Genomic DNA, 26475 nt, shown 5'->3' with positions numbered 1-26475 from the left:
TTAAGGACCAAGGAGATGACGAAGGAAATAAGATATTAGTATTTCTATAATAATTAATGTTTCAAGGACACGTATTTGCATGTGCGATATGCTAGTATTATTAAAGGGGTCAAAATATTATAAATTACACTTGAGGGTAGGTTTACTATGAGACATTTTCCATTGTTGCAAAGAGGTTACAATCATTTCTAGCCATTATATACCAAATTCAATGCCTTAGGATGTGTCACAAAATTTGAGAAATATTTTTTGAACTTTGAGAGAGAGAGTTCGTGATGAGATATAAATAGAGAGAGAGAGAGAGAGAAATTTTTTGGATAAAGTAGATAGATATATATAGAGAATACATATGAGAGAGAGTCCTTTTGGGTAAGCAGATAAAGAAATATAAAAAAATATGTTGAAAAGGGGAAGAGAGAGGTGGTTTATTTGATTGAGTATTTGATTGAGGATAAATATGAAGAAAAATGGCATTGGGTTTAGGTATGATACAAAAAATATTAGGGGTAGGATGTGTTGAAAGTTGAAAATTGAGAAGTATTTATAATTTTCCGAAGATTTTATTTGGCCGGCAAGCCTATTGGCGAAATGTCTAGCAAGGTGGCCATTGTTTCTTTCTTTGGCACCAAAAGCAATTAAGGTTGGATTGGAAGCAGTTTTTTTATCATACGCTTGTGATAGAAATCTTCTGGAGAGTGGCTCAAATTTCTGTATATGATGTCCCAATAAGAATGAAAGAAGGCAAGAGGATATCTTTTAGGCCCAAGAGAATTGTCTCTTAGAAGAATGAAAACTACCTCCTTGATTTCATCCTATGTAAATGGAGCTCCTAGAGCACTTGGGCCCCAATTAACCTCTGGAAAGGATTGCATAAATAGCAGTCCTTGGTATTCTTTGAGGTTGAAAGGCTTTAGAAAAACACTGCTCTTTATTTTCCTTCCAAATGATTGTCCCCAACACCTTGTGTCGATTATTCATCTCCTTCTGGCATTTGCAGTAGCATGAAAATATTTGTTACTGTAATTCCTTCTTTAGACCTTAATGTTTGAAACCGGCATGACATACTTTTTAGCCATTTATCCTTTTGCTATTTCTCAGGTGAGAATATTCATTAGAAGGGCCATTTAAGTCTTGTTCCCTCTGATGCAACACCTAAAGCTGACTGACCAAATTGATGATTTTCATGGGAAGATCCCGAAAATATTATTTTTTTTCCCACTCTATCTTCATTTCCGGCATTTGAAGATGTTTTGCTTCAATATACCACTGCACCCCAGAACCTCTAAATTTGTCATCTCTTGGTGACAAGCTGTTGCGCCTCATTTTCTTGAAGCCAGGCCAACCATTGTTACCTAGACACTCCATATTTTGGGCTGGTGTACCAGATACACGATAGTCGTACTAGATGTGACACCAGTGTTGGTGTCCATGTAACACTAGGCCAACTCTTAACTAAAAGGGACTGGGGTTGTATTATGGGCCTTCACTGTCCAGTATTAAAGGCACATGATCAAAGGGGCATCCTGGGCAAGGCCCTTATCACTGTTCTATGGACCATCGACTCTGAATCCGGGTCTACCATTGCTCTATCAATTCTTGACATATCAGTGTGTATTAAGTTGTTTGATCGAGTGTAGCTTGAATTGGGATATGGAGGTCCACTAAATTATGATCCTGAATAAATTCATTCAAGTTCACATATCATTACTCTATTTTGGAAGTTAATTCCTGCGACACCTGATCATATTGTAATCCCCTAAGCCACACGAGAATATCGATGGAAAGCATGAACTGTTACACTTGCATTATTCAGCCCATATACACATGACAAACAGCAATTACCAAACCCTTCTTGGTCATCTAATACTGTTCCAATCATTTGCTTACAGCAATCAAAATGCTCATGAACAGTAGAAACTGGTAAGCTGTACATACACCTCGTGTGTGCTACGAAAATTAACAGAAATCCCATTTAGTGCTCAGTCAAAACATAAAACATAGAATGCCACATTGCTATACACTCCCACTTTCTGCCCCCACCCACCAAAAAACAAAGTATTAAATTTCGATCAGAAGGGGTTTTGGTCCAAAAGTAATTGTGTAGATCTTATAGACAGGGCTAAGAGAGAGATTTTTAGGCAAATGTTACAAAAGAAAGGCCAGGGGCAGAATTGGTCCTTCACTTGGTTGACCTCTAATTCGCTAGAAGGCTTCCAGCAGCACCAACAAATACCCGTGCCAAAAAACGAGTAGGCGCAAGATACCCACAAGAACACCCTGCGCCTTCATGTCCTCCTGTTGCTTCTATCAACCCCGTATGGGGCATTAATTCAAATATTGATAAAAATCCTTACGAATCTAATAAAAATGTGGATTTCGCTAAGGAAAACAACTTTGAAAGTGTTAAAGTTTCGACAAATCAGCAAAATCTCATAAGGGAGAATCTGATTAATAATAACAAGACAAACCATTCCTTCTCGTATCATGCCGAGGCAGAAGCCGAGAGTGATCACGAGCCGAAAGAGCTTAGAGCCTACATCGAGCTATTCAAGCAGAAATTCAATGGTGAGTTGACGGTCATCGGTGAAGAGACGTTGGATGTCAATCTTGGCTCGGAAGATGACCCAAAGATAACCAAAACCGAGACTTCCCTGTCATCCGAAGAGCAAAACAAGATGATCGCCTTCCTCAAAGAGTACCGGGATGTTTTTGCATGGTCATACAATGACATGCCCGAGCTAGACCCCGCTCTAGTTGAGCATCGACTCAGTGTCCGTGAAGAGGCGATCTCGATTAAGCAAAAGGACCGGCGACTAAAGACCCACCTGGAACTTAAAACCAAGAGGAAATCGACAAGCTCCTAAAGGCAAATTTCATCGTGCATGTCGATTATTTTGACTGGTTGGCCAATATTGTAGTCATCCCCAAGAAGGACAGAAGAATTTGAATGTGTGTAGACTTTAGGGATCTAAACGAGGCATGCTCAAAAGATGACTTTCCACTGCCTAATATAGATTCCTTAGTCGACAATACTACTGAACATGAGATGTTGTCATTCATGGACGGCTTCTCGGGATACAATCAGATCCATATGGCTAAGGAAGATCAGATAAAAACATCCTTCATTACGCCACGAGGAACATACTGTTACCGAGTCATGCCCTTCGGACTTAAAAATGTCGAAGCAACATACCAAAGGGCCATGACCTCTATTTGCCATGACATGATGCACATTAGCATGGAAGACCTTGTGGATGACATCCTAGTCAAATCAAAAACTAGGGATGACCATCGCACCAATCTAAATTTCGTATTTGATCGACTCTAAAGATACCAACTCGAGCTCAACCCACAGAAATGTGCTTTAGGGGTCGCGTCAGGAAAATTGTTAGATTTCATCATCAGTCAAAGGGGTATTGAGGTAGACCCATTAAAAATTCTGGCTTTTGCCAATATGCCACCTCCCAAGAGCATAAGAGAAATTCGAGGCCTACAAAGAAGAATACAAGCCATAAGCCGCTTTATCTTGCAATTAGCGGACAAGTGTGAACCTTCAACCTACTATTGAAAAAAGATACGCCATTTGTGCGGGATGAAAAATGTCAAGATGCGTTCGATCAAATCAAGCAGTACTTATCGAACCCACCACTTTTAAGCCCACATGTTCCTACAAACCCTTATTCTTGTACCTCTTGGTAAAAGACAAGACCATGGGGGTTATGTTGGGGCAATATGACGACCAAGGGAGAGAACAAACCATATATTATCTCAGTAAGACCATGGTCGATTACAAAACCCGATATACGAATGTCGAAAAACACTGCCTAGAGCTAGTATGAGAGACTAAAAAACTAAGGCACTATATTTTGTCACATTCCATTAAGCTCATCTCAAAGATGGACCCACTACAGTACATTATATAATTGCCATTCCTCAATAGACTCCATAAGTGAATTCGAGATTGACTATGTCACCCAAAAATTAGTTAAGGGGCAAGCGATTGCAGGTCACCTAGTGGAACATGCAATTTCTGACAACACGCCGGTCAACACTGACTTACCCGATGAAGACCTCTTCAATGTAGAAGATCCAACTTGGAAACTCCATTTTGACAACGCTGGGAATGAATATAGGGCCAGCGTAGGTGTCATCCTATGCTCCCCATAAAGGGTTTTAATGCCCACCGCTATGAGGCTCAATTTCAAATGCACAAACAACATTGCGGAATACGAAGCCCTGATAACGAGGCTCAAATATTTCATTGAACTTCGAATCGAAAGAGTGAGAGTCATTGGTTCCCTGCTTGTGATAAGTCAGATTCAAGGGGCATGGAAAGTGCGAGAAGAAAAACTAATTCCCTATCACGAAAAGGTGGGGCGCTTGATAAGAAACTTCAAGGAAATCACTCTTCAGCACGTGGCTAGGGAAAACAATAGATTTGCAGGTACCCTAGCTACTCAGGCTTCAATAGTCAGCATCCCGCATGAAATGAATATCAAACCCTTCTACATTAGGCACAAACATGACCCCTCTCCCCCAATAAAGAAAGAACTAGAAGAAATTGATGAAGAAAGAGAAGAAGTGAGAGGGGTATTTTCTATAAACACACAAGGCCAAGTAGGAGCAAGGTCGTGGTACAGTGACGTGTTGGCATTACTTAAAATTAATGAATATCCAAAAGTAGCCAGCCTAAAAGGCAAGGAAGCCCTACGAAAATTTTCAATGAATTTCATTATCCTGGGCTACCAAATCTACAAGAAATCCTTTGAAAGGGTCCTCCTAAGATGCATCGATCACACCGAAATCGACCAAATTCTCAAAGAATCACATAATGAAAGAGTACACCTTGGGGTAGCTGCTCTTGCCCAGAAAATGAAACGTCAAGGGTATTACTAGACCACAATGGCAGTTGATTGTTGGAAGCAAGCAAAAAGTTGCCCTAAATGACAAATTTATGGGGATCTAATCCATGTGCCATCCACGCCTCTGAATTCAACACCACTTATATGGCCCTTCGCTAGATGGGCCCTCCATGTCATAGGGATGATATCCCCCAAGGCATCAAAGGGACATAGGTTCATTCTAACGGCTACTGAATACTTCAGCAAATGGGTTGAAGTTGCTTCCTTCACAAAAATTGAGGGACGACATGTAGCCCGGATCATTAAGAACGATATAGTCTTTAGGTTCGGAGTCTCGAAAACAATTGTCACAGATAACAAGACAAACTTCAAGATCGATACGGTACTTCGGGTATGTAAACAATTTTGCATAACCTAGAAGTTGTTGACGCCATACTATATGCAAGGAAATGGCCAAGCTGAGGCAACCAACAAAGCCCTTCTCAAAATTATTGACAGGATCATAGAGAATGGGAGAGATTGGCACGAAAGCCTACAAGATGCTCTATGGGCCTATCGTACAAACGAGAAGACACCCACAGGAATGACGCCATACTCACTAGTATACATCAACATACCTTCCCTTAGGATACTCGCTCACCATCCCTTAAGTGACAAGGAGTTGTATGAGGCTTGCCTGGCCACCTTCGTCACCCTTGAAGAGGACGGCTTCAAGGAGTCGAATCTGCACCGGTAATGATGATCAGAATGCGCCCCATGACTGACCAACTCCGAAAAGAATGTCTCTAGAAGAATTGTATCATGGATTGGAGAACAGACTGATCAAATCCCCCATAAAACCTACAAATTTCCCTAAAAAAAATAAAATAAAAAACCCTTAATCTCCTTAACCAACCAACTTATAGCCCATAATCCCTAGGAAACACCCAGGGCAAGAGGTAACATGTAATCTACTCCATCGAGAATTCTCCGCCCATCGAGAATTCTCCGCCTTCTCATCTAAGACCACTTTCCAATTTATGTTTCAAACACCAGGAGCTCTATCTCCCTTGGAATTTGACACCACGACCTTAGCCGACAAAATGGAGCTTGTAGCGATCACCCCGACAGATGCGATAAGTTCAACTACAGGTCCCAAAGACCACAGGCGCCATAGGCCGACTGCTGTCAGATTCTCAAACAATGACTCTGCTTCAAAAAAAATTTGTTCAAACTTTGTATTGTTCTTGTTCTGTGTCTCAGATGTCTACTACTTTGCCGCTCATCTTGCACTGCATGTGTGCAACACGACCGACAAAGAGGGCAACTGTAGACACCCTTCCTTGGTTGAGGGAGTCCCAAGACATCGAAGACCTTGAAACCATAAGAACCTGAAACTATCCCAATATCAAAGACCTTAGGATTATCAGATACCTCAAAAATCGACCTGTACACTATTCTGACACCAAGAACCATGGAAACTAGCACCCTGAAGCTCGAGCTTTATGGATCCTTTAGAAAATAGAATTTCGAGCCTAAATGTTGATTCTAAATGAAAGTAGAGGTCACAAGATTTCCAATGACTCAAGAATCATTCTGATATGATGTATGGCTTGAGAGTTATGGCCCTCGAGAATTTGTTTGAGAAAATAACCATTCGATCCCCAACAAGGCCACTGCTAGCACTAGAGCAGGGACCACCAACGCCAGAGATCAAGGGTCCCCAATGCCAGAGTGATCACCAGCAATGCCGAAGACCACAACGTTGGGAACCACAAATCCAGAGATGGAGGTGACAATGTTGTCAGCAACAATGTCCAAAATGATTATACGAGCCATTAGCCTAAAGACTCGCCGAAAAACAAGGATAGAGGAGTCACGGAAGCGCAGAGTTGGTGGCGGCAATGCTAGAGTTGGGGGTGCCCACGTCAGCCCCAGTCAAACTCATACGCATTGAATAGTGATTCTGCAGGACCAATAATTGAATGTGAATGATTACAAGCCAGAGTTAGTGGTGCTAACTCTAGCACCGCAAGTAGCAACGCTGAAGAAAGTCGCCTCCATACACCTCAAGAACAGTGTTTTTATTAAATGAAAATGACCAATAATTAAATTTGAATGATTACAACACATAGTTGGTGGTGCCAACTCCAGCACTGCTGGTGGCAACACTGCACGAAATCATCTCCAAACACCTATGGAACTGTGTTTTCATTAAATGAAAATGACCAATAATTGAATTTGAATGATTAAAACCCAAAGTTGGTGGTGCCAATACCAGCACTGCAGGTAGCGACGCTGAAGAAAGTCTCCTCCATACACCTCAGGAACAATATTTTCATTAAATGGGAATGACAATTATTGAAAATGAAATCATTACAGTAAGCTTTGACAGTGTTAACGCCAGAGTTGGAGCTGACAATGCTGTTGGTAGAAAAGGAAGACAGATCTGTCAAAGCCAACGCCAATGTTGGTGACAACATTTACTAGAAAGTGTGGCGTTGCTAGTGGCAGTTCCAGAGTTGGTGACAGTGGCGTAGGCAATCAGTGAACCTAATTGACACATGACCACCAGAATAGTGTTTCCATTAATTAAAGAAGATGTTTTGAACACGGCTAAGCGAATCATCAACAGCGTTGGCACTGTAGACGTGACTTTGAAATGATTGATGTTGCAAAGTTGCTGGCGCCGACTATAGAGTTGCCACCGATGGTGCTGGGAATCAATGACCCAGATTGACCCGAATCTTTGTGAGACTATTTGATGATTGTCTTTCTATAAATCGGGGCCATCGGCTTTAAATTCAAAAGAACTTTTGAGACTTCGAACCTTAGCCAAAACTCTGTCGTACTCAGGACTCGAATCCCTGAACCCCGAGACCTAAGCTCAAGCCTTAAATCCTAGCATCCTAAAACCAAATTTCGACACTATCACATACCAATCCATCTTATATAAGTATCTTCTACCCGACGGACTCCAAAATACTAGAAAAATTCGACGCAACAAGCATGATTCTGAACTGGCCACCGACTCCGAATGCCGGGTCTGAGGGCCTAGCTTAAGGTTAGCTTTTGTTCCCTTTCTCGTTTAGTTTTTAGTATATATTTCAAACCCCTCTCTTATCGGAAAACTCTCTTTTCAAAGCATTCTAGCGGATCCTCAATTTCTTCGCCCCTCAAGCTGGTATTACCGGTAATCCGTATGAGAGCAGTCCGAAGACCAAATTCTCGCACGCGTTACAATTTGAAAGGCCCTTATCCTCTACCTTTTCTAGTAACGAGATTTCACACGAAAACGAGGCAGAGGGTGTATTTCCTCTACTAAAATTTTGACGTATAAATAGAAAGATAGAGAGAGAGAGAGAGAGAGAGGAGCTCATGCAAGGTCCCTAAGCCTCTCCAAACCCTTTCCCATAGATAAGCACTTAAAGGAAATTGAAAGTATAGAGAGAGAATGGCCCAATGTTGGATCCCAATGGCGACTTTGTCTCTCTTTATGTAGCTTTAAATTCATTTGTTCTATTTTAAAAGCACCTTTTAAGTGGGGTAGAATAAGAAAAGAAAGAAATTAAAAATTGGGCCTTTATTTTGCAAATATTTTAGAAACGCATTTTCTTTAATATTCCCTTGCTTGTTTCAAAATATTTGTAAAACGTGCATACAAAACTTTTAGTGTCTACATATAAGTTGTTTGAGTTGTACATCCTCAAACAACAAATATATCAATACTTATGATCCATCCACTAAATGACATCAACCACACATATTCCCATGCTTATTGGTTGTCGTGATGTATTGCGTGATTATCAACCATGTCATGAACTTCACATACATGCTATTAGATTAGTGGACTTTCTTTCTCTTATTAATGTCCTCTGAAATGCATCAGACACTCACATTGTGAAACACATTACCTGAAAGAAATGAGTATCTATCACCTGAAATAACCATCAAAACAGTGAATCATACCATGATCATATAAGGATCCTCAAATTGTCCAAACTAGCCATCGCAAAGTGGAAAATGACTCTTTGTTAGTGTCCTCTGATATGCATTGGATACTCACATTATGAAACACATCACCGGAAAAAAAAAAAAGAATATCTATCACCTAAAAAGGTGAATAACCATCAAAATAGTGAATCATGCAATGATATTGTCCAAATTAACCGTCGCAAACAATGTTTGTGAGACATGCCAACTGGAGGTCATGCTCAATGAGTCATGTTAAATACAACTATCAACTCTAGCCGTCACAATGAGGATTACAAAGTCAAAAGACTGTCAGTCAGAGGTCATGTTCAACTGTCTGGATATCCAAGCTAGCCATCAAAGTTTGAAACACAGTCAAAAAACTGCTACCTGGAGGTCATGCTCAATGAGTCATGCCAAGTATAATTGTCTAGTCTAACCTCACAATGTGGATAATGGAGTCAAAAAGATTGTTAACTGGCTGTTGTTCGTGACACTTATTCAAATCCCTCGGGTTGTCTCATAAAAATCTCCTCTTCTAATTCACCAATGAGGAATATTGTCTTTTCATTCATTTGATGTATATCAAAATTATAATAATTTGCTATTACTAGAATAATCCTACTAGATAACTTTTCAGCAACTCGAAAAAAAGTTTCTTCTGACCTTGGCTCCTCATCCCATATAGGTGGGTTGGCAAAAAAGTCTAGTGAAAGTAGCCTAGGTGAGCCCCTTAGAATTTCCAAAGGTTCGACTTCTTTTGATATTTGAGGTGTTGGCCCCTTGTTTGATAGCGTAATGGGAGACTTTGGGATGTTGACCCCTTGTTTGGAAGGTGATCCCTTCTCGTTGATCTGGATCGCATCAATTTCTAACGCGTCGTCCTCATCATATTGATCCCATTTAGTTAGGTCGTCAAGGTTTTGAGGTGAAGAACTTCTTTTTAGCACTTGGTCATTTGCCCCCTAACAAGTTATTGTCCCCTCGGGTTGTCTCATACAATCTCCTCTTCATATTGCTCTTGCGAGTTTGATTCGTTACCACACACGTATGACCGTTTATTGTATTAACTTGAAAATTCGAGTTGAAGCGTTCATATGCCCTAGTGTGACTCTTGATGATGGGGATTTCCTGTGCCACTTTTGGGAGTGTATTTTGGAGTGGACTTCCATATGCGATACCCTTTTCTTTTCCACTTTCTTCGGCTATGGGCTTAGAGCTAAGATCATTCTCACTGCTTTGATCTTGTGTATCCTTAGTCATTAGCTCCTAAGTGAGGTTATGCTCATTTTGTTCTTCATTTACTGAATTTTTCAGTTGATTTCTTCTTGTGCTCCAAGGCCTTTGTGGATGTTCTTTAGGTTTGGGCACAGCTTGTGATTCTCCCGAGTTAATCAGGTTGACTTCGGTATTCTTTGTCGAGACATCTAGAGTTTCTGAATTCTCTTTACCGTCAATATCTTCCTTTTCGACATTTATCATTCCGTTATCGATGAGATCTTGAACTCTATGTATGATCGTATCATTGAGATGTATCGCCTCCATGGAAAGGAGGAATCTTAGCTGCTGTAGGTAATTCTATAAGCCTAGCCTTAAGCAACTTCTTCATGACATCAGTCATAGGCTCATCAATGGGAGTGAATTCCCTTAGTGTAGAAGTCTGCATTCTCCATGTGGTAGAATGAATTTTAGTCTTTCCTTGTGAATGGTTCGCAGAAGCATTGCTTTTCTTGATCATGCTCACTTCCCCTTCTTGAGAGATTTTTTAGGCTCTTGCTTTATCTTCCTTGGCTCTCTCATATCGAGATACTCTTTCAAGTATATCATCAAATGAGTAAGGGACTGCCCCCCACACTGAAGAACGTGACATATTCTGGAGTCATGTTCACTAATATTATGCTTAACTTCGCGGCTTCAAGGAGTGGAGTTTCAATTACTCTCATAGTGGCCTCTCTGAATCTGGTTATAAACAGGGAAGGAGACTTGCCCAACTTATGTTTGATGGAAGTTAACTCACCAAGGGTGATGGGTCTTGGCCTTCCTCCACTATAACAAGAGGAAAATTGCCTAAACATTTTGTCAGGAGTTGCTTGAGGGTCTTCCTTCATGAATCTTCGGTGTTACATTAAGGGTTTTTCTTTTAAGCTATGCGAGAGCATGACCTTAAGTTGGTTGGGTCCGTCTCGCAGTGTGTGGACCATCAATAAGTAGGTGTTGATGTGTGCCTCAAGATCCTCTTTCACGAAAAATCTGTTTTTGAACTGTGGCATCATAAACCCCACTGGTAGATCTTCTAGGTTTCCTAGATTTTCTTGTACATGAGCTTTAGGAGTTGAGAAATCCCATATTCTCATTTCTTTAAAGAGTCTTGAAGGTGTTTCATACGAGCGAATTGAGTCATCATTATATTTGTGAGTTGGCTCGGTTGTATGGTCTGTTGAACCTGACTTTGTGGTATGTGGCTCGTATAAACTGGTTGTGGGGCCCATGTAGCGGGTTTCCCCAAGGACTGAGCCTGAGGAATGTGTTGAACCCGATGTGCCAGTTGTCGACTTGCAGACTCATCCGAGTTGAATTTGGTCAGAGTATACCCATTACTCGAAGGTTGCACAACTTGGTCATGCAAGGAGGCCTGCAGGATAGGATCACCACTTAACTGGGATAGACGACTCAAGATGCTATGACAACTAGACCTCTGACGTTGGGTGGCTAGGTCTACCTGATCCTGATCTTAGCTGGATGATTTACACCTAAGGTTAGGGTATTCTCTTGTCCCAGTAATGGACTAAAAGAGTGAAGGAATGCCATGACTATAGTCGAAGGGAGTCTGCCCTTTAGGTAATCTTGGGCTCAAGTAATGATTAGAACTAGACCCCTTACCCATAATGGGCTGGATTGGCAGGCTAACAGCCCTAGGATCATCCTGGTTTGAGCCAAAATGTTGGACTTGGCCTATGGCTTGAGCTACTAACCTGACTTTCCTGGATTGAGTGCACTGGATGGTGTATCATCTATTGAGGAGGTCTTGAAAGTAAGCATGCACTTTAGGATTGTCTTTATATCTAGTTAGGTCAAAACCCTGATCTTCACTAATGATGGGTTGCTTGGGTAGACTTTCTCTAGTTGTATGTGAATCCACTAGCCCACTAACTGGCTGATTGCTAAGACTGGAATGTTGGGCTACTAATTGACCATCGGGGTTCACACGGCTGAGATCGACTGAATCAAGGATTTGGGCCGGGGCCTTATTCTTGTTGTGCCGACTGGATTTGAGGTTAACTCCTATGTCTTGGAGGATTGCCCTCGGCCTGATCGCTTGACTATTCAGGGTATTGTGAACATTATCAACTTGTTGGCTCGTAACTTCTAAAAGGTGGCCTTGAAAGTGGCTTAGACGACTAGGTTTAGTTCTATGAGGGTTGACAGTCGGCTTACTGACACGAGTGCTATGGATGATTTGTGTGCAAGCACTGTGACAGTAACTCTCGGACTGACTAGGTTCTCTGGATCTATACTGAGCTAGGGCAGTAGGGTTGGACTTTGCTCTGCCATGATCCTGGGTCATAATTCCTTGACTTAGTGAGATCTAGACTCGATGCCTCATGGTAGACATATTATGTCTCTAGGGGCAAATCCCTAACTAAGATCTAGGCGAGGACTAGACTGGATGAAACATGTTAGACTCAATGGGTTTTGGTTTAAACCTTGAACTAGGGTAGGCCTAGTCTAGCTCTAGAGGCAACTCTAAGTTTAGACCTATGTTAGAACCTAGACTACATGGGTACGAGTCTCGACTCCGACCAAGAGTGGGTCTGGGTTCAGACTTGGGTGTGAGCTTAGTTCGGACCTGGACTGAGCTGGGTGCAAGCCAGGTTTTGGACTAAGAGGGTTGTGATAATCAGACCGAGTATGGACCCGGACTGGATAAAATTTAAGCTAGGGACGAGCCTTCGGCTCGGACCAAGAGAGGGCCTAGGTTCAAACCAAGATGGAACCTAGGCTAAGATGGGTACAAGCCTGGACTTGGACCAAGAGAGTTTTGATGATCAGACCAAGTACGGACCCGGACTGGATCAAAGATGAACTAGAAACGAGCCTTCGGCTCGAACCAAGAGGGGACCTAGGTTCGGACCAAGATGGAACCTGATTCGGACTTGGGCAAAGCTGGGTACAAACCTAGACTTGGACCCAGAAGCTTCAGCTCGGACCAAAAGCGGGTCCAGACTGGGATCTAAGATTAACCAACAAAAATAAGCAAGCAAGCACACGAAAACTTTTGACCTAGTATGACTATAGGTAGGTTTGGTTTGATAGTGGGTTCCTAACTATTGAAATGTGGCTAGGCTGATATAGGTCCCCGCATAGGTCCTGGCCTCCTGTTATAAGATGTTCATCAGGTCTTACAATATGTGGAGTTGCTTTGAGGCAAAGGATTACGGAGGGGTGCTTACAATTAAAGTTAAGAAAATCCCAACCGCATTGCCTCTCAAAGCTAGGTTCCCCACACACTGTTAACGTGGATTTTGAGGTTTTCGAAATATTTGTTTGCTGGTTTCCCAGGAACTCCCGGTTTGGTGTGTGCTGGAGTGTGTAAAGAAGCACACAATTAAAATAAAATCAAGCGCACAAAAATAGAAAGGAAATAAGTAAGCGCTTTTGAGCCCCATATTTTATGGAGGTCTCATATATTTTAGAAAATATTTTATTTCATATTTAGAATTTTTTAAATCTTATATTTTATTTAAAACATTGAAAATTTAATAATTTAAAAATCCAAATGACAAAAATAAAATATCATAGGATTCGCAAATATTCAAATAAACATTCTAAAAATCAGATAGCATAAAATTAATTAATTTTGATGGGAATCAGATCCGTTAGATCAAGGAAATTATCAATGCATGTGAGCACTCTATCTTCAATTGCGAATCACAGTCTGCCTAGCTTTCTTAACCTGACCTAGCAGTTTCCATGACCCACAGTCCACTGCAAGGGTTCATGATGGACCACTAAAGTCAATCGATAGACTAGGAGATGCAATCCCAGTTTATGGATTTCAGGTTCTCCCCTAAAGACAAAAATCAGGGTCCTCCAGACCATGATGCAAGCATGACTCTACGGTGCATAGGGATAATCTCTCGCACATGTACACGTTTCACCCTCATTGACGAATCTCAAAACGGCTATCTATGTACATGTCGTGTGATGATATAATAATAAGGTTTTAGCCTTGTCTCTAAAGGCTATTCATCACACACAAGGGCCACACAGTTCATTGGCTTTCATCTGGGCATACTCCGACCTCATTAAGGGATAACCCATTAAATTATTCTCAGTAGATCCTTATGCCCAGGTATCTTGGATTTTTTCAAACCTCGGCTGACCTAGCTCGTCGACCTTAGTCCGAGTATCAGCAAATAGTATTTGCCTAATATGGTCCACAAAAAGACCACACTCTCACTGAGTTTATGTTTCATTTATTAAATATGTTTTACACAGTCTATCATAAGGCCTTTAAAGGCCACATAAACTCAACATCTCCCACTTGGCCTTTGGAGGCTTTACAATCTCTCTTCCTCACTTTCTCTCATTCCCATATCCCTTACTTGCTTTGTAAAAACATTTGGAGCTAGTCCTTTTGTGAGTGGATCAGCTATCATCACCTCGGTAGGTATGTAGTTGATGTCAATTTCTCCGCACTGCACCTCATTGCGTAGATGATAGAAGAAGGGCGTTATATGCTTAGAGAATCTGGGCTCCTTAGATAGGTATATAGAGGCTGCATTATCGCAGTAGAGTCTCACAACCCCACACTGTATTGACTTGAAATCAAGTGGATTAAGATATTTCCTAATCCAAACAGCCTCTTTAGCTGCCAAGCAACATGCCATGTATTCTGATTTCATAGTAGACAATGCTACTACATCATGTTTTTTTGACTTCCACGAAACAGTCCTTCCTCCAAGCATAAACACATATTCAGATGTTGGCTTCGCATCATCTGGATGATAGCTTGCATCGGAATATCCTTCAAAAGCGATTTCCGATCCTCCCCCATATGTAAGTGTGTAGTTCACAGTCGCTTTCAAATATCTCAAAATTCTCTTAACTATTTTCCAATATTCCACTCCTGGATTACATTAGAACCGGCTAACCATGATCATGATGAAAGACAAGTCAGGCCTTGCCCATGTCATTGCATACATAAGGGATCACACTGCACGTCTATATGGTACTCCCTCCATGATTTTCATTTCCTCTACATTATCGTCACTAGGGCACATTTTATTACTAAGCTTTGTTTTCTTGTCAATCGGGGTTGTCATGGGCTTACATTTATCCATGTCAAACCTTTCTAACACCTTCTTATAATAAGTCGTTTGGGAAAGTTGAATGGTTCTCTTCTCTATGTTTCTCACAATCTTTATGCCCAACACATATGAAGCTTCCCCAAGATCCTTCATATCAAAGTGTTGTGCAAGGAATTTCTTAGTTTCCAACACAAGGTTTATTGAGCTACTAATTATCAGTATATCATCCACATATAGAGAGATGAATACGACATCACTCCCACTAACCTTTTTATAGATACAAAAGTCTTCTTGGTTAGAGATAAATCCTGCTAAATACAGAGCTTTTTGGAATTTAAGGTACCACTGACACGATGTTTGTTTTAAGCCATAGACGGATTTATTAAGTTTGCACACTAGGTTCCCTTTTCCCTTTTCTTCAAATCCCTCGGGTTGTTTTATACAAATTTCTTCTTCTAAATCTTCATTTAGGAAGGCTGTCTTTACATCCATTTGATGGACTTCAAAGTCAAAATAGGCTGCTATGGCTATAAGGATTCTAATAGATTGAAACTTGGCAACTGGTGAAAAGGTTTCCTCATAGTCTATTCCTTCTTTTTGGTTAAATCCATTGGCTACTAGTCTAGCCTTGTATTTTTTTATCTTCCCTTCTGAGTTTAGTTTCTTCTTGAAAATCCACTTGCATCCTATGGCTTTTCAGTCTCGAGGTAGAGGTACTAATTCCCAAACATGATTTTGGTTAATGGAAGAGTATTCATCTTTCATGTCTTCTACCCAATAGTTCTTTTCAAAACAGGTTATGGCTTCTTGGTAAGTCTTAGGCTCATTATCTGGTTCATCCACAATCTTATCATAATGTTCTCCCAGGTAGGTAAAATGTTCAAGGTATTGAGGTGGTCCTGTAACTTGGTTACTTTTTCTTGGTTCGGGAGGTTCAGATTCTATTTTAGGTTAGAGTTGAGGTTCAGGTTCGGGTTCTTGATTCTCAACCTTGTCACTAGCCATCTCATAGAGATCTACTTGCTTATGACTAATTCTTGCTTCAAGGAATTCATCCTCAAAGAAATGGGCATCTCGACTTTCAATAACCGCCCCATTTTCTAGGTTGTAGAATTGATACCCTTTACCATGGTCAGGGTAGCCAATGAAGATGGTCTTGACAGTTTTGGGATCTATTTTTGTCTGATTTTAGTATGGGATAAGGACATGGGTTGAGCAACATCAAACTCTTAGGTAATCGAGGGACGTAGTACAACCAGTGAATATTTCGTGAGGTGAAAGAGGGGTAGCTTTTGTGGGAGTTCGGTTCAGAATGTAACTGGCTGTTAATACTGCTTCCTCCCAAAAATATAGGGAAAGTTTTGCATGCCCCATCATACTTCTCACCATTTCTACCAAGGTCCTATTCCGTCTCTCAGTAACTCCATTTTGTTCCGGTGTGTAGGGCATAGTAAATTGATGAATAATCCCATGTATTACACACAAGTCTTTAAAGAGTTCGGACGAATACTCCCCACCTCTATCGGTTCTTAGGGTTTTGATTTGCAAGTTTGTTTGGTTTTCTACCTCGGCTTTGTAAATCTCGAGTTTTTCTAAAGCCTCGGATTTAGTGTGCATAAGGTATACGTGGCCATATCGCGAGTGGCCATCAATAAAAGTGATGAAGTACCTTTAGCGGCTTTTGATAGCCACATTTATAGAACCACATATGTCGCTATGAATGATTTCCAATATATTAGTAGCTCTTTGTGCCCCGGTGGAGCTTTTCCTTATTAATTTTCCTTGCACACACGATTCACATACTTTTAATAAATCTCCTTTATAGTTTTGAAGGATCCCATATTTTCTTAGTCTTTCCATTCTATTAAATCCTATGTGCCCTAGACGCATATGCCACAAATACGCATCCAAACCATTCGAAGACGAGACATAAGCAACTACTTCTTTTGTTTCAATTGAGTAAAGACCGTCCACAAGTCGTCCGGTCATTACAACTTCATTATGATTTTTCTTCAACAAAGATAGTGATAAATCTGGCCTTAAACATTTTGGGAATCGAAATCCAGCACTTTTTCATTTCGGGAGCATAAAGTGCTTGTTTTAAGATCAACATCTTTTCATTCTTCAATTCAAAAGAATAGTCCCCAACACCCAATACTTCGGTCTTATGATTTCCTCCCATGAAGATATGTTGTTCGCCCGTCCCCACGAGAGTGAAAGTGTAGAACCCTTTCTTGGTGTTTGTTACATGAGCCGTAGCTCCTGAGTCAAGACACCAAGATGCACCCTTAGGGTCGGCCAACAAGGTTTCGAAGACCACTGAAGCAAGTTCCTTGTTGGTTCCTGGATTCTTGTTGAACCTACAATTCCTTGCTATGTGGCCCACCTTCTTACAAACAAAACAAGTTCTAGTCTCTCTCTTCTCTTTATATTTGTTCTCCTTAGATCCTTGTTTTTTTTTTTAAATGTTCTTAGCCTTCCCTTATAAGGCTTAAAGAAGGGTTTAGATTTTACCATATGTACTGTCTCCTTCGATGTAGGGGTATGGCGTGCATTTCTTCTCTCTTCTTCTCCTTTGAGCGTAGTGATTAGCTCCTCCAGCTTGGAAGGTTTTGATCATGATGCAACAGAAGTGATGAAAGTATCCCATGAATTGGGAAGTGAGTTCATGAGATGAACTACTTGCATGGGCTCTTCGGGTTGCATTCCAGTGGCTTGTACTTCTCGAATGAGTGCACAAAAAGTGTGCACGTGATCTAATATTTTTGTGCTCTCACTCATCTTGAGTTCATTATACTTTTTCATGGCTAATGATTATTTTATAAGTGATGGATCTGCATGCTCCCTTTCAAGTCTCTCGTGCATCTCTTTTGTCGTTCTCATTGACTCATCTTCCGATGCATATGAGTCGACCATTGCGCAAAGCAAGATATTCCTTGTTCGCGTATTTTTGCGCTTCCAAGTAGCGTATTTATCCTTAGCATCTTAAGATGAATCGTTACTTGGACTACAAGGACGACTTTCAATCAAGATCTCATCCAACTCCTCAGAAAGCACATATCTGATGTTGCACTTCCAAGATGAGTAGTTGGACCCATCAAACCTCTTAGTTTTTGGGATCTCGGAGATGAAAGTTTGAGCGGCCATCTGTCTCTCTTTCCCAAAAGCAATATAGGACTCAATAAAAAGGAAAATAAATTTAATTCTAGAGGTAGCTAGAAACCTCGCTCTGATATCAATGAAAGGACTTTATGATAAAGCACGGTGTATATATTTTAAAAAACAATTTATTTTATTCCTACACCGGCAAGATCATTTACAATGTTCAATTACAATTAAACCACTCTTAAAAAAAAAAAAAAAAAAAGAATCAGTTCTCAATTGCTACATCTTCAAATACAATTCTTTTATTCAACAAGCAAAACTAGACTTTTATTGCTTTATGGGAAAAGAATATCAAAACGTAAATAAATATTTAAAAAAGTAAAATTACCGGAGATTACCTCAACCGGGCTTAGTATACCCCACTCCGAGTCTCCTCCTTCCATGGTGCTCGGGATCTGTGATCGGCATGTTGATTTCCTTACTATGGCAAAAATCCACTCAATGGCTTAATCTTAATCAAGCTTCTTAGCTTGATTTTAGAGGGATGAGAGATGTATATCAAGAGAGAGGGAAAGATCTACCAGCAAGGGGTTCACCCCTTTGCCACCCACAAAAAAAAACATCACTTAGGCTTAGGCGTGCCACCCAAAGAGAATCACCTAAAGAGAAAAAGACACCCAATACAATTTGGAGAGAGAGAGAGATAAAATTGTGGCGTGCCTAAAAATTCGAGTGTGTCTCCCTTTGGTAATCTTTCTAGAAAGAGCTAAATTTTGGGGTAGAGAGAGAGAAAAATACATACATAATTTGTTAAAGGGTAACACCTCATTTTATAGATTTTCTATACCATAGATTTTGCCTCAACTCGTAGGGTCAAATCTCAACTGTCGATCTAAGGATACTTGTGGGGTGAGAGATTTGAGCCATCCATCTCTTTGATCCACCATCAAGATTCAAAGAGATGAGCTAGAGCCTTATCCTCCCTTTCCTAAATCTATTCTCATCAAATAAAAAAAGCTTATATTTTAATATATCAAATCCTTAATTATTGAATCAAGATTGGGATTAAATAAAGAAAACTTATATTTTAATATATCCAATCCTTAATTATTGGATCAACCAATCTTGATTCAAAGATTTAGTAAATATCTCAAATATTCAACCTTATCATAGCTATACCAAAAAATAAGCCGACAACAAGAGATAAACATTCTTCCCAATAAGAATACGTGAATGGGTAGGGCGTGCCAGCCGTGTGGCCCCACCTAATCCACATGTATTTAAATTTTGAGCTCCATATTTTATGGGGGTCCCATAGATTTTAAGAAAATATTTTATTTCATATTTAGAATTTTTTAAATCTTCTATTTTATTTAAAACATTTAAAATTTAATTTCTCTTAATTTATAAATCCAAATGACAAAAATAAAATATCATAAGATTCACAAAAATTCAAATAAACATTCTAAAAATCAAATAGCATAAAATTAATTAAAACTAATTATTTTTTATAGGAATCGGATCCGTTAGATCTAGAAAATTATCAATACATGGGAGCACTTCATCTTCAACTACGAATCACAATCCGTCTAGCTTTCTTAAACTGACCCAGCAATTCCCATGACCCACAGTCCACTGCAGGGGTTCATGATTAGATCATCAAAGTCAATCAATAGACTAGGAGAGGCAATCCGAGTTTATAGATTTCAGATTCTCCCCTAGAGACAAAAATCATGGTCCTCCAGACCATGATGCAACCATGACTTATGGTGCATGTGGGTAATCTCTTGCACATGTACACGTTTCATCCTCATTGGCGAATCTCAAAATGGTTATCTATGTACATGTCGAATGATGATATAACGATGAGGTTTTAACCCTGTCTCTAAAAGATATTCATCACATACAAGGGCCACGCAGTCCACTGACTCTCATCTGGGCATATTCCGACCTCATCAAGGGATAACTCACTAAACCATTATCGGTAGGTCTTTATGCCCAAGTATCTTGTTTTTCCAAACCTCGGTTGGCCTAGCTCGTCGAGCTTAGTCCGAGTATCAGCAAATAATATTTGCCTAGTATGGTCCACAAAAGGACCACACTCCCACTGAGTTTATGTTTCATGTATTAAATATGTTTTACATAGTTTCTCATAAGGTCGTTAAAGGCCACATAAACCCAACAGGGGGAACACAAGATAGCTCTTGATCCATCACAAATCAAACCTCTAAAATTAATTTGGCTTGGAGCTTAAAAAAAACCTCCAATTCTTCTACTTCAACTGCACAATCAATGGATGATTCCAATCTGATTAGAGATCACTATTAATTGGCACTGATTAAAAAAGGAAAAAAGATTATATAAGGTTGCAACCTTATACTACAAAAGTGAGGTGCACCTCAAAAATCTTGTAAAAAAGAGTGTTCTAAATTTGGAAAACCTTCAATCGATCAACTCGATCTCAAAATGTATAAATATTAAAAATAATGCATCTTGTAACATATCATCTAAACCATCTATTTTCAAGTGTTTATAGATACCTTCACTAAGGGTATGGCCTTTAATATAAGAGAATGGTGGGCCATGATTCGCGTGGTCGACTCCAATTAATTAAAAAATAAACTCTGATGATAGATATACTCAATTTGTACGATTTTAAAAATTATAATTTTATAATTAGGGTTGAATATAGATTGTGAAGCGATAAGGCTTTTGGACACTAGAACTACATCTTATATGTACAAACCTCACCCTTAGCCGAGATTGTGTAACATCGAAACGCCCAAGACATCCAAAATACAAAAGGAGAAAGTCCTAAAGATGGACTAAAAATGCAAAAATGACATAGCTCAACAACTTACCAAACTTATAGGGCTTTCCGAAGATCCATAAATTGCAAGAACCCCAACAACCAAAACAGTTTCCGATAAAAAGCAACCAAGTGAGTCTCACAGGCCAACACTTTTCATTTAAGGCTTCCTACCCTCCCCATGTTTAGACATGAGAGAGAGAAAAAGAGAGAGTAGGGGTGGCAATGGACTCGGACTTGAGGCGTAGACCCGATTCGGGTCTTGGCATGGGTCCAAAAATTGGACCGAGCGGGTCGGGTCCAGGTTCAAATCTTGGACCCGAATACTATTTGGATCCGGATAATATTTTTTAGGTCCCAATAAATAAAATATATTTAAATATAGTTAAATACATAAATATTTTTTGGGCTTCCGGGTCTAGTTCCACACTATATTTCCAAGTCCACATCCGATGAATACTGATCTGGTTGGGTCCGGATCCCATATCACTTTTTGGATCCGGGTCCAGTGAATTCTGATCCGGTCAGGTTCACATCCCATATATTTTTTAGGTCCGGGTCTGGACGGACCCATACCCAAACCCGACCCGACGTGAGAGAGCACCAGAATGTGGTTGGGCAGAAGAGCCAAAAGAAACCTAAGCATAGTGACAAACGGGAGATCCGGGCTTACCCAAACAGAACTTCTAAATTTAGTACCAAATCCCAACCACAATACCCAATCATTCACTCCCAATTCAACTCAATGACGCATCTTCATAAAGCAACCCAAGGAAACATTGTCAAATAAAAACAAAGCAACCCAAGTAAAAAACAACACAAATTCCGATCCACTCTTCACTAAGTAACGCACAAGTGAATATCATTTCTTCCATATCCACCCATCAGAAATTCAGTAGGGGCGGCATCCGGGCCACCCCTGGCCCTAGTTCCCAAACCTAGGCCGGCCCAAACCCGGACCAGCCTTGGCATAGGGCCAATCCTGGCTGGGGCCAAATAGAATCAAAGAAACATAAATGACAAAAATAATAAAGGAGAAAGGGCTAGGACGGCCTTGTCTTGGCCTTGGCTTAGGCCCAGCTCAGCCCTACCCAGAGACCATGATGACCCAGCCCTTGAATCACATTTTGGCGGCCCGGGACATTCACGTGGCCCATTGCCATTCCTAAACATCAGGTCTTAATGAAAACAATTTTTATTCGAATGGTACAAGTCACTCAACTTTAGGGTTTTTCAAATTAGAATTACTCACAAGCTGATTCTCAACCAACTCGAGTGATTCTGAATAGGCTCAGCGATTGTTTAGACTCGAGTTCAACTGAAGCAAAGGAAACCCTAAGTTTTACTTATTAAAAAGAGGCCTGGGTATTCCAATATAAAAAACTCTCAAGATTCTAGTATTACCCCACACACATATTTGGCTGCCACGTGACTACAGTGCATGGACTTTTCTAAGTTGTTTATTTTGGTTTTTAAATAATTAAATGGGGTGTTTTGTTTTTTTTAAGGGCACGCCTGGTTTGTGGCTTGGGGGACAACCTTCTCTGATCTTCTCTTTCACAAAGACGAAGGGAATGTCTTTTTGCATCGATTAATGAACATGGCAGGTTCACTTTTAAAATAAACCAATGCTAAACTTGAACAAAACCCAAAACAAAAAAAGGAATAAAAATAAGCAACTTTGCAGTAAAATGGTATAATAATAAGCACCAGCTTTGATCTGCAAAAGATGTTTGTTTTTTTAACTTAATCATCAGTGAAATTATTATAACTTTTTGGCTTTGGACATGTAAAGCCTGAGAAAGGAGCATTATGATGAGATGATTAAGAATGCATTGGTTTTGATTAATCTCATTTCATCTCATTATACACTCATAATTGAACCCAACATCAATGATGGATGGATGATTAAGATTTAACAACACGTAGATTTTTATCATCTCATCTCATGCACAGATAGCTGAAACCCCACATGAACACATCCATCATTAACATCATGTCATGCCCATTAATACATGCTAATCAATTTTAATGGTGATCAACAATGAGAGAGAAATAACAGTCCCATGTGGTGGTGATCAGTTGAAGGGGACGAGGAGATGGAGTGGGTTCGTGGACGCGGTGCAATTCATGGTGGTGTCGAGCCTATTGCCTAGTGACTCGAGTGCAGTAACCTGTGATCTCAAGAACTTGAGATAATTTGCTGCTTCGTCAAGCATCGATGCGGTGTCCATCTTTGTGCCGCCAGGAACAAGCCTCTGCAGAACCCTGATTCGATCGCTGATTCTCTCTCTACGCCTACGAGCGGCTGCGGTTTGAGGATCATCTGATATCCTGACATTCCTCCTCTTTGGCTTATCAATTACCTCCATTTCCATATTTACAGGCCTAAAGGCAGCTGCTCTATAAAACATTTCCTTCATGGTAGCCATGGCCTCTGCATCAGCCTCAACATAGGAAGAGTTGGCCTGAAAAAATTCAATGGTCGAGGTTTTCTGGTGCTTTTGAGACCTGGGTCTCTTGGATTTTGGTGGATTCTCATAGATGAGCTTAAAACCTTGATCTGAGCTTGAAGAGTTGGTCTGAACCAGATCAAAGTAGTGATGATGATTATTGATACTTGGGTCCTGCTTGGGTTGTTGCAAAGTTTGAATCGAGAGAGACCTAGGCTTTTTTACCTGATTTCGGATTGAATCTTCTGCCTCTTCGGTTTGTTTCCTGATGGTTTTGGGCCTTGAGGGACCTGAAGGTCCTTGAGAGGCTGCCTCATCCCAGTCTGTGAATGTTTGCCCCAAATCCAAATTGCCATTACTGAGTTTTGATGAAACACCATCATCTTCCATAGAAGTGTTATCAAAATTGCTGTTTGTTTCAGATAGCAAACAATCCAGCGATTCTATCGAGTTTGTGGTAGAAAGCACAACGTTACTATCATCTTCATTAATGCTTTTCAGACCATGATCAAGACCTTGTGACTGTAAACATTTTTCTGATTTCTTAGCATCCTCCATGTAATCAGAGATTTTGTTCATGTAAGACCTGCTTGCCAGAGGTGAGGCATTTAATTGAGTGCTTAAGGCTTCGCTCCAATTCGTTCCAGCCCCTGATTTCGCTAAGACTGCATCAGCTGCTAATCTAATGGCTTCTTGGCGCTGGGACATGTTCAATCCAGAAGAACTATTTATCATATCTATAGCTGGGACAAGCTGCATAAGCATTTCATCAACTGGAGCATAAGAACTTGAACCATTACCACACATTTTGAAACCTTGAAAATATGGGTTTAAACAACAGTAATTCTCTGTGCGCAGGGATACTGTGCTATTAATCAGGCTATCATCTGAAAGAGATTGCAGTGAGCTATGAGAAGCTGACATTGTTGGGATCTCATGAGAGGTTTCAGACATACAGCTCCATAGACTAGACTCAGATGGGTTCCCCCACTCCAAATCTTCCATTGTTGAGGCAAATTGTAGTAGTTCACAAGTTGATAGGTTCAGGTCACTGGTTCCCGAGAGCTATTTTTGATATCTGCAAAACTAAAAGAAGATCCATCAGTGAACTATTCGAAATTCTCAGGATTTTACTAGTCCAAAGACTTCTTGACAGAACAAAGATGTCTTGAGATTTTAAATTCCAGGCATCAGAGGTATGAATTATTCCCATGTTCGATGAAGTGATAATTTATAAAGACAGGTTTAAGATTACAAAACAATAAAAAGGAAGGAAATTGTAGCTGTGTTCGAAGACAAACCACACCAAACCAGATCTTTAGAACTGGCTGTATACTATGTTGAACACTTTTTGAATATCTATAGATAAGAACAGGCATGTTTATAATGACCATCTGATGGCTCATTGGAACATAAGGACGGGCCCATCCTATTTTTTTAATGAAATCAGAATATAACTACTCATCTGAATGTAAACTGACTTATGATTTAGCAAATAATATTGCAGAATTCAAACTCCACCTCCGTTCTAAGAACACCCAAAATAATTTTTTAGCAACAGGGAGCTAAAAGGGGAGAGGGGGGGGAGAAGGAAAAAAAAAAAAAAAGCCAAACCGTCATCAGAATTGGGCACATGAAATCTCAAACAAAGATATTATGGACCATTGTTTGCATTGAGTACCCAGAAACTGCACCAGTGAACTAAAGCTTGAAAACAAGCCATGCTTATGAGCAGCTAAAGCTCACCTTAATGAAAGGTTCCAAAACCCAAACTATCAGGATCTTAAATGAGAAAGGCCACCATCCAAACAGCTCCAGAATACAAAAACCAGAAAATAAAAACTCTAACTTGGCCAAATCTGAATGAGCACCTATAAGTTAGCTTTCTTGCAAATCTGCCTATATACACACACCCATAACTATCTAAAGTTCCAAAAATAAATGTACTTAGGATTAGTTGTCTCTAAAAGAGTGCAGTTTCCATGCTTACATGGATCTTTAGCTATGCATATGCTAACGTCAGTTCGAAAACCGAAATTTGTCATTTGATGTAATAGAGACAACACCCAAGAATCTCTAGATTTCTCAACACATAAAAGAAACCATTCCTAGCAATCATACTCTATATAAAAAGAAGTTAAACTTTAACCAAATCTATTGACTCTAACCATCAATTCTTTTACCATGAATTTGGGGAGTGAAGAGTAGCATGAGAATAGTGTGAAAAAAACATTAGGAGAGAGAGAGGGGGGTTGTCTTCCCCTACCTTGGGATTCCTTATTGGAAAGCGCTTTGGCCCAACAGGAGAGAAAGGAAGGCAAAGTGAAGGCAGGCTTAAAAAGATGAGGACCATGCACAGGAATCTATACGAAAGGAATAGTTATATATGTAGGAAGGAAAGAGAGAGAAAGTGTCAGAATTTAAAAAGATAAGAGTTTTAGAACATTGGGTAAGATGTCTGGAAAAGGCCTGCACCCTGTTTTGGTTGTTTCTGCCATTTCATGCGCCCTGCCAAAATACAGCACCAAGGTATGAAGTTAGTACCTTACTGGTCCCTCAACAATGGAAGCAAGTTAACAAATAACAAAAAGCCTGACTCTATCAAACTCCTAGTGACTTCTTGTAACTTGTGCCTTAGCATCAAGTACAAAATGATAGTTATGGCCTATAATTGATGAAGATAGTAATGAAAATCACTTTATAATATTCACTACTACTGTTACCACTAACTGCTAACTGCCATTATAGCGACATGGACATTGCTGAATGAAGACAGCAACATGGACTGAATTGAATTCTATTGATGGTATCTTATCATTCGAATTTTGTCCTTCTTTCTTTTTTGTTTTTCATTATTCATCATGGAACAAACTAAATAACAAGGGCTGCATAACCACCTTCTGAATCAATCAAATCAAGTTTAGAAATGGTGTTTTAAGTACTCGGCCAAGTCCACTCAGAGTCGGCCCCGGTCGAGCAGAGTA

At 40.1% G+C, this 26475-nt stretch overlaps 1 protein-coding gene across 5 annotated transcripts; it reads right to left on the bottom strand.

Annotated features, from left to right (window-relative positions):
- Positions 1–22752: 22752 nt before the first annotated feature.
- Positions 22753–26091, bottom strand: LOC18443661 (uncharacterized). Of its 5 annotated transcripts, none has more exons than XM_006853843.4 (2): positions 25758–26091; positions 22753–24569 (listed from the first exon to the last, which is right to left on the bottom strand). In XM_006853843.4, the coding sequence occupies exon 2, from the start codon at positions 24494–24496 to the stop codon at positions 23117–23119; it is 1380 nt and encodes a 459-aa protein (XP_006853905.2). In that variant the 5' UTR covers positions 24497–24569; positions 25758–26091; the 3' UTR covers positions 22753–23116. The 5 variants fall into 5 exon arrangements, with proteins under 5 accessions (XP_006853905.2, XP_088724601.1, XP_020528804.1 ...); XM_088868475.1 differs by lacking the exon at positions 25758–26091 and adding an exon at positions 25482–25641; XM_020673145.2 differs by lacking the exon at positions 25758–26091 and adding an exon at positions 25238–25464.
- Between the last annotated feature and the right edge of the window lie 384 nt (positions 26092–26475).

Source organism: Amborella trichopoda, chromosome 5, assembly GCF_054954075.1.
Source record: "Amborella trichopoda isolate Santa Cruz 75 chromosome 5, AtrichopodaSantaCruz75HAP2 v2.0, whole genome shotgun sequence".
NCBI lineage: Eukaryota > Viridiplantae > Streptophyta > Magnoliopsida > Amborellales > Amborellaceae > Amborella > Amborella trichopoda.
This window is presented reverse-complemented; position numbering and strand designations above follow the sequence as displayed.